Source organism: Aquarana catesbeiana, linkage group LG03, assembly GCF_042186555.1.
Source record: "Aquarana catesbeiana isolate 2022-GZ linkage group LG03, ASM4218655v1, whole genome shotgun sequence".
NCBI lineage: Eukaryota > Metazoa > Chordata > Amphibia > Anura > Ranidae > Aquarana > Aquarana catesbeiana.
Window position 1 is genome coordinate 317,704,716 of NC_133326.1, and position 14,285 is coordinate 317,719,000.

The window sequence follows — 14,285 nt, forward strand, 5'->3', positions numbered from 1 at the left end:
AACACCTTTGAAGTGCTACAGCACATAAAGAAAACATGGGTGTCAAAATATGAATAACAACCAAAACCACAGCCTAGAACCTCAACATGGTAATAAACAAATCCCCCCACCGTGTCTTACTTTGTTACACACGTACTTGTACCTAAAGTTTTCCCAGTTACCTTAACTTGATGCTCTAGCTGTACTTTGACATTCATGTAAACCCAATAAAACCTTTTGAACAAAAAGATGGATAACAACCATCAACTGAGTCACTAACAGCTCATAAAATACACTTTCAGGTTTTATTAAGGTAATTACACAGAAGTAGAAATCCATACTTCCTTAACATTCCATTTCTTGCACCATACACAGCTCATAGAATGAGGTAATTGTTAAATTTTTCCTGTGAATGAACATATTAACTACTGATTGTCAATATACAGGTTACAAAATTATATACACCAATTACATGCACATGAGTAACTCGAACCTCACAAAAAGACACTTTCAAACATCTCATGTTTATTTATCTATACTTTATGTTAGTCAATCTATTTAAATAGGCATGACCTAATGGAAGAATAAAGCAACACTCAGGGCATATATAAAAAACTATGCTATTTAATGCATTATGGCATCTCTTAAAAAAAAAAAATTAACTGTATTTCTACAAAGAACTAGCACAAGTAACTTTAATTTGTTTTGATTTCGGCCTCCCTGTCCATAGGTGCACCAATCAGGCTCAACTTCACACACATGTGCTGACAGGGAACAACAAGCAGTCAAGAGAAAAGGATGACTTTGTCAGGGTGCTGCTGCTTCACTGTTCACTGACCAATCATCAAGCTGGGAGTGTGTTCTGATTAGATAATCTTTAATCAAGCTGTAATGCTGCTGCAATGATGATTTAGGACTAGGCTGTGCTTTCTGGCATGCCATCACAAAACCAAAAACATTGAATTACAAATCCTTTGGCAGGTAAAACAGTTTCCCTGTGTATTTTCACAGTCTATTTAACTAAGGCTAAAAGAGAAAACAAAGAGAGAGGAGCGCCTCTAAGTGCTTTTCTTTCTCGAACATCACGGGACACAAAGCCACAGTAATTACTGATGGGTTATATAGGTATCACTGGTGATTGGACACTGGCACACCCTATCAGGAAGTTCAACCCCCTATATAATCCCTCCCCCTTGCAGGGATACCTCAGTTTTTACGCCAGTGTCTTAGGTGATGGACGTGTAAAGATGTCCTGTGCTGAGCTCCAAAGGGAATATCCTAAGATCCTATACTGGGGCAAGCCAGGCGAACCGGATCCATTCAAAGTGTCTTTTCATGGCCGAATTGAATGGTACCCGGGCCTCGTGTCCGAAGAAACGAGGTTTTACCCGTAATGCTTCTCTTTTTAGAGAGCTGGACCCCGCAGATCAGAAAATGGCTTTAAACTTCCTAATTTCTGGCGAGGTGCTTTACGGTCCCAGAACTGTTGGATCCCCCTACTGATGGGGGCCCCAGTCTCTGACGGTTTTTTCAAACGGAGCCCACCGTGAGAGGTGAAGATTGGGTCTGTGTAAACAGCACCCTGCGGCTGGATAAGGTAAGAGGAGATTCCACAGAATTTTTGAGTTCTAGTGGCTTTTCTCCTTTAAGGTAAATGCATGCTATGCCTATTGTGACCACCGGGGGCTGCCAAGAGCACAAACCTACACATGCTGACTCTGTCTCAGGTGTTGTAATCGCTGTTATGTCCCAGCGTATCAAGCAGGCTACAAACAGGTAAGGTGGAAAGGGGGATTTCTCATGTTTGAATGTTCCCCCCCCCCCCCCCCCCAGGCTAGAGAGGGGCCACAGGGGTCTAGAAAGTGGTTATACCACCCGGGCTCTGCGGCCTAATGGCCACCATCTCTCAAGATAGCCGTTCAGGCAGATCTTGTTACCAGCCTCCCTCCCTCCCCCCCCCCATCCCCAGCCTTTCTCCGGAAGCATGACAGGAGAGTCGGCAGCGCGGGAAGCACTCGTTTTTTTCAAAACTCGAGGGGGGGGGGCGGTAGAGGTGGGGGCGGGACGTCAGCACAGAGTGCTTAGACTCCCACTCAGGCCAGCTGCAGGCTATTAGAGGCACTCTGTACAGGTGCACTCAGCCTTCTGAGAGACACAGAGCTGACGGTCGGTAAGGTGGGACACAGGCATTCTCCTAGGCAGCATTTACTGAAGTAACACCAGACTGAGCATTGGGTAGCAAGGCTTTTAGCCAGACTACATCGCTCAGCGGGCAGTGTTCATTTGTATACCTCACACCTTGTTGCTTTGCACTATGGGTAGAAGAGGTTCAAGCACCCCAGGAACCAGAGACACTAGGGGATCTCGTTCAGGTTCTGAGGGCCCCCTGTCGGCAGCATCCTCCCCCCCTAAAGATGGGCCAGGGACGGCTAGCCAGGGAGAGCCATCGGGGTTAGGGGCTACACCTGCTTCTGGCACTTCAGCCCCTGTATATATTACACAAGAGGTTTTTTCCTCAACCATTAATGGTCTAGAGGAAAGATTAATGGCCGTGATTACGTCTTCACTCAGTGGAAGAAAACGCACTAGGCTTTCCTCTGTTCCCCAAGACCCTCAGACAGAGGAGCTCTGGGATAAAGGAGATGAATCCCTTTCAGAGGATCGGGATGGGATGGATGATTCCTCTTCGGAGGATTCAGGTGGAGAGGGACCCTCTGCGACTTCCCAAGAGGAGAAAGTCTTAGTGCAGATCCTCACTGGATTGGTCCGCTCCACATTTAAGTTGCCCATACCTGAAACTGCTAAAGAATCCTCTTCTGCTTTGGGGTCACTGAAACCTTTCCAAGCAGCACATGCTTTTCCTGTTCATACTTTACTTGAAAAGCTTATTTATTCTGAGTGGGATCACCCAGACAAACGTTTTTTTCCGCCGAGAAAGTTTTCAACACTTTATCCGATGGAAGAAAAGTTTATTAAAATGTGGGGAATACCGGCTATTGATGCCGCCATTTCCTCCGTAAATAATAGCCTGACTTGTCCTGTAGACAATGCTCAGATATCCTGTAGATAAAAGGATGGAATCCCTATTGAAGGATGTTTTCTCCTTAGCAGGATCAGTGGCCCAACCTGCAGTAGCAGCGATTGGAGTCTGTCAATACTTAAGAGACCATGTTAAGCAGGTCATCAAAGTATTACCTGAACAGCAGGCCCAGGGGTTTGCTAACCTTCCAGCGGCCTTATGCTTTGTGGTTGACGCCATTAGAGATTCTATCGTGCAAACCTCCCGTCTTTCACTGGGGTTGGTGCATATACGTAGAATCCTATGGTTGAAAAATTGGTCAGCCGAAGCACCATGTAAGAAGCTACTGGCTGGGTTTCCATTTCGTGGTGCAAGGTTGTTTGGAGAGGACTTGGATAACTATATCAAGAGAATCTCTTGTGGGAAAAGCACTCTCTTACCTGTCAAGAAGAAAAGTAAGCGTCCCTCTTTCAAACGGACTCTTTCCCCATCGCCGGGGGCTTCAGCCTCCAGGCAGTCTCGACGGCCGCCTCCATCGGGGTCCAGAGACAAGAGTCAACCCCAGGGACAAAAGAAGTCCTGGGGAAAGAAGCCTACTAGGCAAAACACTAAGACCTCTGCATGAGGGGGCGCCCCCGCTCACTCGAGTGGGGGGAAGACTGCGACAGTTCTCAGAGCTCTGGCACGAGGACTTCCAGGACAGATGGGTAGTCTCCACGGTAACCTTAGGGTACAAGCTGGAGTTTCAGGAATTCCCTTCTCCTCGGTTCCTCAGATCAAATGTTCCCAGAGACCCAGAGAAGAAGCAGTCGCTCCTCCTAGCGTTAGAGCGACTTTTGTCGCAGGAGGTCATTATGATAGTTCCCGCAAAGGACCAGGGATTGGGCTTCTATTCCAACATTTTTACGGTCCAAAAGCCAAATGGGGATGTCAGGCCCATTTTGGACTTAAGGGATCTGAACCGATTCCTAAGGATTCAATCCTTCCGCATGGAATCAATTTGAACAGTAGTTCCCACCCTGCAGGGAGGAGAATTTCTGGCATCAATAGACATCAGAGATGCATATCTGCATGTGCCCATTTTTCCTGCTCATCAGAAGTTTCTGCGCTTCGAGGTAGGAGGGCGCCATTTCCAGTTTGTGGCTCTGCCTTTCGGGATAGCCACTGCACCTCGAGTGTTCACAAAGATCTTGGCTCCTCCTCTGGCCAGATTAAGGGCTCAGGGTATAGCTGTCATAGCATACCTAGACGACCTGCTCTTGATAGACCGGTCGGTAGCCTCTTTGAATGGAAACTTGAGGACCACGGTCAGGTATCTAGAACACCTGGGTTGGATCCTCAACTTAGAAAAGTCTTTCCTAAAACCAGTAAGAAGACTGGAGTATTTAGGTCTGATTATAGATACAAGCCAGGAGAAAATATTTCTACCCCAGGCAAAGATCACTGCTTTGAGAGAGCTGATATTGACAGTAAGGAGCAAGAAGGGTCCCTCAGTCCGCCTTTGTATGAGGCTACTAGGGAAGATGGTGTCTTCATTCGAAGCAGTTCCCTATGCTCAGTTTCACTCAAGAATGCTGCAACACAGTATTCTGTCGACCTGGAACAAGAAGGTTCAGGCATTAGACTTTCCGATGCACCTGTCGCATGCGGTGCGTCAGAGCCTCAATTGGTGGCTCATACCCGAAAACCTGCAGAAGGGGAAATCCTTTCTACCGGTTACCTGGACGGTGGTAACAACAGATGCCAGTCTGTCAGGTTGGGGAGCAGTTCTGGAACAGGCTGCAGTCCAAGGGGTATGGTCCAAGACAGAGAGGACCTTACCCATCAACATTCTGGAGATCCGGGCGATACATCTAGCTCTAAAAGCCTGGACTATCAGGCTACAGGGTTGTCCGGTCAGGATCCAGTCCGACAATGCCACAGCAGTGGCTTATGTCAATCATCAGGGAGGCACCCGGAGCCGAGCTGCTCAAAAAGAGGTGAACCAGATCTTAGTCTGGGCAGAGATGCATGTGCCATGCATATCGGCAGTTTTCATCCCGGGAATAGAGAATTGGCAGGCGGACTATCTAAGTCGCCAGCAGTTACTTCCAGGGGAATGGTCTCTGCATCCCGACGTCTTTTGGGCCATATGCCAAAGATGGGGGGTTCCAGATGTAGATCTCTTTGCATCCCGATTCAACAAAAAGATAGACAGATTTGTGGCAAGGACAAAAGATCCTCTTGCATGCGGGACGGATGCGTTGGTGATTCCGTGGCATCGGTTCTCACTGATTTACGCATTCCCGCCTATTCTGCTACTACCACGACTCCTTCGCAGGATCAGGCAGGAAAGGAAGTCGGTACTTCTGGTGGCCCCCGCTTGGCCCAGAAGGACTTGGTATGCAGAAATAGTAAGGATGACGGTAGGTTCCCCGTGGACACTACCGGTACGCCCAGACCTGTTATCTCAGGGTCCAGTGTTCCATCCTGCCTTACAAACGCTAAATTTGACGGTTTGGCTATTGAGACCCACGTTCTGAAGAGTCGTGGGCTCTCAGGTCCTGTCATATCTACCTTGATTAATGCAAGGAAGCCAGCTTCCAGGATGATTTATCATAGAGTCTGGAAGGCTTATATAACCTGGAGTGAATCCAGAGGTTGGCATCCCAGGAAATATGTCATAGGTAGAATCCTTGATTTTCTACAGATGGGATTAGAGATGAAGCTGGCCTTGAGTACCATCAAGGGCCAGGTTTCTGCTTTATCAGTATTATTTCAGCAGCCACTTGCTTCGCATTCTTTGGTCCGAAACTTTATGCAGGGGGTGATGCGTCTTAATCCTCCGGTTAAAGCGCCCCTAAACCCTGGGACTTGAATTTGGTCCTGGCTGTGTTACAGAAACAGCCTTTTGAACCAATAAGTCAGATTCCTTTGGTCTTGTTGACAAGGAAATTAATTTTTCTGGTGGCCATCTCTTCTGCTAGAAGAGTATCAGAATTAGCAGCTCTTTCCTGTAAGGAGCCTTATTTGATTATACACAAGGATAGAGTGGTACTACGCCCTCATCCTAGTTTTTTACCGAAGGTGGTTTCTGATTTTCATTTAAACCAAGACATTGTTCTACCTTCCTTTTTTCCAGATCCCTGTTCTCCGGAAGAGAGATCTCTACATTCGTTGAATGTAGTAAGAGCAGTCAAGGCCTATCTAGGGGCAACAACTCAGATCCGCAAGACGGATGTTTTGTTTGTGCTGCCAGAGGGTCCCAATAGAGGACAGGCAGCGTCAAAAGCTACCATTTCTAAATGGATTCGACAGTTGATCATTCAAGCTTACGGTTTGAAACAGAAGATTCCTCCGTTTCAGATCAGGGCACATTCCACAAGGGCTATTGGTGCTTCTTGGGCAGTGCATCACCGGGCCTCTATGGCTCAAATCTGCAAGGCCGCAACCTGGTCTTCAGTTCATACATTCACCAGATTCTATCAGGTGGATGTGAGAAGGCATGAGGATATCGCCTTTGGGCGTAGTGTGCTGCAGGCAGCGGTACAGGGTCCTCAGGTCTGATTGCACCCTACTTGGTCGTGGTTCCCCCCCCTCAGGTAGCATTGCTCTGGGACATCCCATCAGTAATTACTGTGGCTCTGTGTCCCGTGATGTTCGAGAAAGAAAATAGGATTTTTTAAAACAGCTTACCTGTAAAATCCTTTTCTTTCGAAGGACATCACGGGACACAGAGGTCCCGCCCCTCTTTTAATACACTATATTGCTTGGCTACAAAACTGAGGTATCCCTGCAAGGGGGAGGGATTATATAGGGGGTTGAATTTCCTGATAGGGTGTGCCAGTGTCCAATCACCAGTGATACCTATATAACCCATCAGTAATTACTGTGGCTCTGTGTCCCGTGATGTCCTTCGAAAGAAAGGATTTTACAGGTAAGCTGTTTTAAAAAATCCTATTTATTACATGAGATAAAAAAAAAAAAAAAAAAAAAAATAGTAGCCACTTACATGTTAGTAAACAACAACGCTCTACAAAGGTGGATAGTATCGAAGTAATGTAACTGTAGGCTATAGCAGAGTCCCAGGGAGTGTCTAGTCCATGCTGCAGTAACGGTGGGGAACCGAGATGGACACAGCCGATCCTGCAGAGGAGGGGAATGAATGACTCGTGGAACCAGCGTGTGACGTCAGCTGGTGAGGGGAACACAACGCGTTTCAGAGCATGCACAAAGTCCATGAGGCGCATGCACACTCCTTTCTCAAGTGTAATCTTTGTTTTCTCTTTGATGACTTCGAGCCGGCTTCACTGTTGGGAAGAGTAGCCCTTTGCTGACAGTGCCAGATCGTTTTTGATTCACTTTTCCAACCAGCAAATCATTAACTACTACCATCTACTGGACACTTAAATTTTATGGACTTCCTTTTGTTCCTGAATATTTCCTATATATTGATCGTTTTACTACATCCATTTTTTATAGTCATGTATTGTTTGTTTGTGTGATACTACATTGGTAACCCTGAGCGCCAGTTTTTGTGTGTATTTAACTAAGGCTGAATGACACAGCTCAATGGTGTTACCAACATCTAGCAGAACAAGCCAGAAGCTGGGGTCTAAGGCAAGGTTCCCAATAGCCTTTTTTTTTTTCACCTAGCAATTTGTAATGGGAGTGAGACGCTACCATGCAGTTGTTACTATCATTTTGATGTCCTAATACCTTGACTGTCTTTTGCTGCTTCCCTAGTTTAAGGCTTTTAGAAGAACAGCATATGTGTGGAGGCAAAAAGGATGGACTTTAACGTCCCTATGCCACACATATGCATCGATGGACGGCCAAGTTTTCCATGCTGAGCGCATGCTCACTGCATACTCCCAGCACATTGACTGAGCTGTCATAGACAGCTCTCAGTCTCCCATGATCGAAAGCTGACAGGATGGATTCCCAACTATGTGACAGCCACATTCCCCAGGTGTATAGACCCACTTATTATTATTATTATTATTATACAGTATTTATATAACGCCAACAGTTTACGTAGCGCTTTACAACTTGAGGGTAAACAGTACAAATACAATTTGATACAGTAGGAATCAGAGGGCCCTGCTCCTTAGAGCTTACAATCTAAGAAACTTAGTGAAATGCCAATGCTGATTGGGAAGGAGTTAAGGTAAATTATTTGTTTTTCTGCTGAGGAGAGCATGAAATGAGGTAGAGCCTCCTCCAGCCACTTTGCCTGTGAATTAGACAATTCCTCAGAACTAGGGTTGCATCGATAATGAGCATTTGCACAAGTACTCGTGCAAATGCTCGGATACCGAGTACCAATACCTTTTGCAGTGCGATTTGAGCCCATACAAAATGAATGACCTCAAATCGCACTGCAAAGAATTGCGATTTGAACAGAAATGCGGTGCGATTCCTGTTCGAATCTCATACGGTTTACCCCATCGCTCCTGTGTGAACCCAGGCTTGTCATAGTGACTTCAGCCTGGGTTCACACAGGAGCGGTGCGGGAAACTGCATTTGATTCAGACAGGAATCGCACCGCAATCCTGTTCAAATCGCATGCAATTCTTTGCAGTTCGATTTGAGCCCATTCATTTTGTATGGGCTCATATCGCACCGCAAAGGTATTGGTACTCGGTATTAGTGAGTAATTAAGCACAAGTATTGGTACTCGCCAATAAAAAAAAAACTGTATCGGTGCAACCCCACTCAGAACCTTCAGTGGGTAGGGGTAGTTATTACACCTCCTCATCTTTACAATATGCTCTATTCCTGGATAATGTACAAGGACTGTGTTGTGTAGGGTTTGCAGTGGTTGTAAGTGCTCCTCATCATACACAGAGATTTGCTTAACTGGTGAAAAAGCTATGTGCAAGGGACCACCAACCCGCTAACCATTTCTAGAGAGAAATGTGACCGATTTCACCACTGCTGAAATCTGTCAAACAAGTTACAAAGAAGCTTGAAGCAGTAACGGATTTTAGAATAGGAAGATCATATATACTACCCCCAAATCAGTGAGACATCTGACCCTTTACTGCTAGTCTAAAATTTTACCCTAAACATGGCATGGGCAAACATGGTTATTCTCCAGACTGAATATGTATTATCCGTCTTGCCAAGATCCTTATAAAAAAAAATTAAAAATGGTCATACAGATATACATACCAAAATTCTCAGTAAGGTTCAGATCCCGCCATTTCTGTAATCCTTCATAGAAGTACGTCTCAACATCCTAATGCAAGCAAAGGATACCAAAATCAGGTACACACTCTTAGAAGATTTTAGCTTTAGAAAAGCACAAAGGGAAAGTACTGAGAGAAAACAGGAAGCTGCCAATGTCAATCATCTCCTGAAAACGCTTGTTGCTTTGTCTCTGGACTCAACACTTACTGTGTCACTTTTTTTTTCTTAAAATAATAAACGTTATACGTACTTGCTCTGTGCAATGGTATTGCACAGAGCGGTCTCTTATTTAATCCGCCGATGTTGTCTCGCCTCCTCTTCTCTGGCTGCTCCCATAGCAAGCTGTGGGGGCACTCATGCAGGAATCCAGACACACAAAGCATGGCTCAAAAGCCCCCCACCCTTCTTACAGCTTTTGAAGGAAAGCAGCAGGAGCCAATGATCCTGTGCCCTGTGGGAAGTGGGAGAGAGAAGTGCTGAAAGAGGAGCCAGGTAAGTATTTGGGGGACTGGGAGGAGCTAATATTGGAAGGAGTTTTTTCACCTTAATGTAGAGAATGCACTAAAGGATAAGTAGGGCCAAATCTCTTTTGGCCCTACTTCTCCTGTGGGTCACAATACTGCACTTCATTCTGCACTCCTGTGACCCAATATTCAGCTGACAGCAGGCTAAAATCTGCTGTTGGCTGACGTCGCTCAGCTGGTCCAGGCTCTGGAGAGATCCGACTTTAATGTTGGGATCCATCAAGATGCCTGGACCAACAGCTGGCTCAGCCTCTCAGCACGATGCTGAGAGGCTGAGCCAGCCGCTCCTGCCCCCTTCTCCAGCCCAGCGCTCCAGTGAGCGCTGGAGGGGTAGAGAAGCACTTTGATAGCAACTTTGAAGCAATTTCAAAAGACATTCGTCAAGTCCTCAAATGTACTGAGGATTTTCATTCAAAACGTATGTACGTAAAAAACTACTAGTGTATGGCCAACTTTACTGGTGACATCTGCCTCCTGACATGATCTCACTTCTCCCCTATTCTCTATCTTTTTTGTTGCATGCATAGTGGCTTGAATCTCAAGTTATGCCATTGCTATTTTGCTATACCTACCACTCAAAGCTAAAAAAATTAAAGTGTCTTTGTTTTCATTAAAATGTAATTCCACCATTAAAAAGTTCAATGCAACTTTGAGTAAATTATTTTTGTTACATTTGTATTTATAGTAACGTACAAAGTATTCATATTCTCCCAATACAGGCACAGCACAATTAAAATGTACCCACACGCATTTCAAAAACATTTGGAATTTGGGCCTTTGGTACAGTGAAGTCAGATATAAAATATGCAGGGAACACAAGAGAAAAATAAATCCTTACCTCTGAATAGCTCTCTGTTCGGTCAATGCGGTGTATAATATCAATGTTCACATTTGCTAGTCTTTCTGAAAATGTCTGGAACTGCAGACAAAAATACCAAATATTAATGATCAAACAGAGTATTTTTTTTAAAACTCCTATTCTCAGCCTTTTGATGCTTTCTATGCACTACTCAGCCAGTCATGTTTACACTTTTCAATGATTGCCTTCAATAACCTCACCTAATGCATTGGTGGCAAAAAGTCCCCTTTAGAACATGTAGCTACAGCAATTGTTTCAATAAAGGGCAGTCTGGCAAGGTTGCACTGTAAACTGATGACAGATCTCAACATATGACTATCAGATGTATGCATACATGCCAAAAACATCTGTTTTAGGACGTATATGGCCTTATTCAATAAAGGCCTCACATACACTTGCAAATACCACAGAACACCGGATTCCTGCGGGAAAAATCACAAATGTGTGCAAACAAAAATGCAATGTCAGGCTGACAGAAGTCATGGCTGTTTTCATGTATTTGAACATTTAGCAGGTACAAGGGTTAGGGACAGATGATCCTTTCTAAGAGCAGGGCTGACCAACTGCCTCTAGCCACAGGTAACTGCTGGATGTGTAAATACATGCGAACAGTGGTGGAGAAAGATGGCGCTTGTCAATGCTTTTTTTTATAGGCCAAGCGGTCACTGCAATTGGCTGTCCTGCCGTATCCGCAAGTGTGAATGAGGCTTTATGCTTATAGGCTGATTTCTGGTGCAGTGACTCATAGTAACCAATCAGAATTCCCTTGGCTGAAGTAAGATACACACAAGAGGAATGCCAACTGACTGCTAAATGGTTAAGCTATAAGTACAGGTGTACCTTTAACAGGAAAAGTAAAAGAAAAAAAAAAACAAAAACACTGTACAGGTTTCTCCACCCCCATTATTAGATAATATATCTAGTATTAAGAACTCAGTTGGGCTCATCCATTCACCCCAGTAGAGTTTGTAGTCATGCCTGTATAGAGAAGTGCAGTAGTGTGTACTGCAATGTAAAGGGGCTACTGCGCTGCTTATGGGGCTTGATTTGAGCTTGGGATGAGCTCAAGTGTGTTTGGATCCTCATCAAAATGCTGGTGGGCAAGACTACCAGAAAGCTGACAACTGTACTGAGCCAATCATTTGCAGCTGGGGCATTCCCCTCCCCGCAGCTGCATCCATGCAAGGGTTGTGTACATGTGTGGCTAATGTGTTGGCCACAGATGATAGTTTCCGGGTGGGCTCAGACTAGGATCCATACACGCCAGAGCTCGTCCCTAGCCAAAATCAGACCCCATAAGCAGTGTAGTCCCCCTTTACATTGCTCAACACTGCACTTCACTATACAGGCCTGGTTACAAACTCTGAGCACAATTCAATCATTTTCATTTTTAAAAAGCTTGTGGTTGCAGTGGAGCAAAGGCACCAGGGGAAATACAGCCCCCACACAGGTGAAGTGAGGCAGTGTAATGCCGTGTACACACAAGCGGAATGTCTGACAGAAAAAGTCAGACGGGAGCTTTTCATTGTATATTCCGATCGTTTGTATGCCTCTTCGGACTTTTTACGTCGAAAATTCTGACGGACCTAGAAAGAGAACATGTTCTAAATTTTTCCAACGGCACCAATTCCTATCGGGAAAACCGCTCGTCTGTATGCTGTTCCAACCTACCAAAAACGACGCATGCTCTGAAGCAAGTACGAGACAGAAGCTATTGGCCACTGCCTATTGAACTTCCGTTTTCTAGTCCCGTCGTACGTGTTGTACGTCACCGCGTTCTGGACGGTTGCAATTTGGTGTGACCGTGTGTATGCAAGACAGCTTGAGCAGAATTCCGTCGGAAAAACCTCCAGAGTTTATACTGACGGGAAAACCGGTCGTGTGTACAGGGCATAAAGGCTCATTCACAACCTGTCTGCATAGATCAACACAAGCTAAGGGCCAGTTCACACCATGAATCGCACAGGAATGCGCTGTATGTTCCTGTGCGAGTCACATGTAATCTGGGTGCTGTGCAAAATCAGCCCATTCATTTCAATAGGCTGAAATTGCGCTGGACCGCACCAAAAGTAGTGCATGCACTACATTATAAAAGGCACAGGAAACATATCGCATGTTACTACTGTACCATGCAAACTGGTACAGGCAAACGCATTTGCAACCTGTTTGCGGTGTGATTAAGTTCAAATGTACATCTCCTGCAGATTGCAGCTGCCCTGCGTTTTGAACACCGTGGGGGAAACGCAGGTTTCCCACACTGCGCTCTGGTATGAACAGGCCCGCAACGCACAAATGTTTTCTATGTGACCTGTTCACACCATAGAGGCCATTGAGGCAGGTTGAGGTGTGTAGCATCAAAATGTAAATATTCTGCTGTTTTATGCACCGCACCTCACGGCATGTCTTCACAATGCACTGCAGCGCATAGAGTTACATAAAGTGTCTTTTTAAGACATTTCAATATAGTAACAGTGTATCGAACCACCCTCACCGATCGTACACAACATACACACATTTTATGGTGCGATCATGGCTTAAGGCAGGCCGGTGCTGCACCTGAGGTCTGATTTGGGGTATAATAGCTCATCTTTATGGGGTATTTTTATACAGTGCTACTCCTGTACTTTAACAACTAGCAAGAAGCTTTACTTTACCCATTTTATCTCTATGGGAAGCTGACAATTACAACCTGAAATATCATAAGCATATGACAAACACATAAAATCTGAACACATGGGATATGTTGTTTGCTGTTTACATATACAATGTAATCTTACAAAGTATGAGTGCCAACAGTTCCACCTGGCATGCTGAGACTTTTAGTTCCACAAGGTCTAGTTAGACTAAACTATAATACAAGTCCTACATGCTGATCCCCCTACAAGTGATCCCTGTAAGCACTATGGCAGTACATACCTTAAATGTGTTCTCAGACTTGTGATGAGATGATTTCGTCTTCATGGCTCACAACAATCGTAAATCCGTATCGATCGAAAATCGACTGTAATTAGAATTATTATGTTATGGCTGGTTTTGTTTTGATTTCTTGTACATTCCCATCCACATTAGACACACGTTGCTAGACTCTGGGGGCCGCCATCTTTGCCGGCAGTGACGTAACTCAGACGCACTTCCGGAAATTCCGAGCAGCTGCTTTGCTGCCAACCACACGGCAGTGGAACGCTATGAGCTGACGCGCCATGTTGTGGTTGGCGGTATTTACCAGCTGCATACATAGCAAAGCAGTGGCAAACATTCTATTATATACAGATAACATTCTGAGGACAATTTCGCATTGAAACCATAAACCTTTTAGACAACATATAATTTACCTGAGATGAGATCTTTATCCAAGGTGTACTAATGTTTTTTTGTTAGATATTGCTAATAAAGTGACACCAAACGCTGGTTTAGAAAAAAAAATCTATCCAAGTGATACTAAAAGCTAATATTACAAAAAAAAAAAAAAATGCACAGACTGGTTGCTTTCTTGTTCTTCTCACAGTCCCCCAACAGCATTGTCGGCTCCTCTGAACAGAGGTTATGTAATCAAAGAGGAGGTCCATCCACCTCTGCAAAAATTAAAAGCCAGCAGCTACACATACTGCAGCTGCTGGCTTTTAATAATAGGACACTTACCTGTCCTGGAGTCCAGCAATGTCGGCACCGCAGCTGATATTTCCATCAGCTGTCGGATGTTGCCGCCGCCATTGTCAGTAAGGGAACCCGG

At 45.0% G+C, this 14,285-nt stretch overlaps 1 protein-coding gene across 1 annotated transcript in view; it reads right to left on the reverse strand.

Annotated features, from left to right (window-relative positions):
- UTP20 (UTP20 small subunit processome component) overlaps positions 1-13,678 on the reverse strand; it is a 141,541-nt gene extending 127,863 nt beyond the window's left edge. Inside the window, exons 1-3 of the mRNA XM_073620375.1 lie at positions 13,472-13,678; positions 10,535-10,615; positions 9,155-9,221 (exon numbers count right to left, since the gene is read on the reverse strand). Of these exons, the coding sequence (XP_073476476.1) occupies positions 9,155-9,221; positions 10,535-10,615; positions 13,472-13,516 (193 nt within the window). The 5' untranslated portion in view covers positions 13,517-13,678. The remainder of the gene's footprint in view (positions 1-9,154; positions 9,222-10,534; positions 10,616-13,471) is intronic.
- Positions 13,679-14,285: the final 607 nt, after the last annotated feature.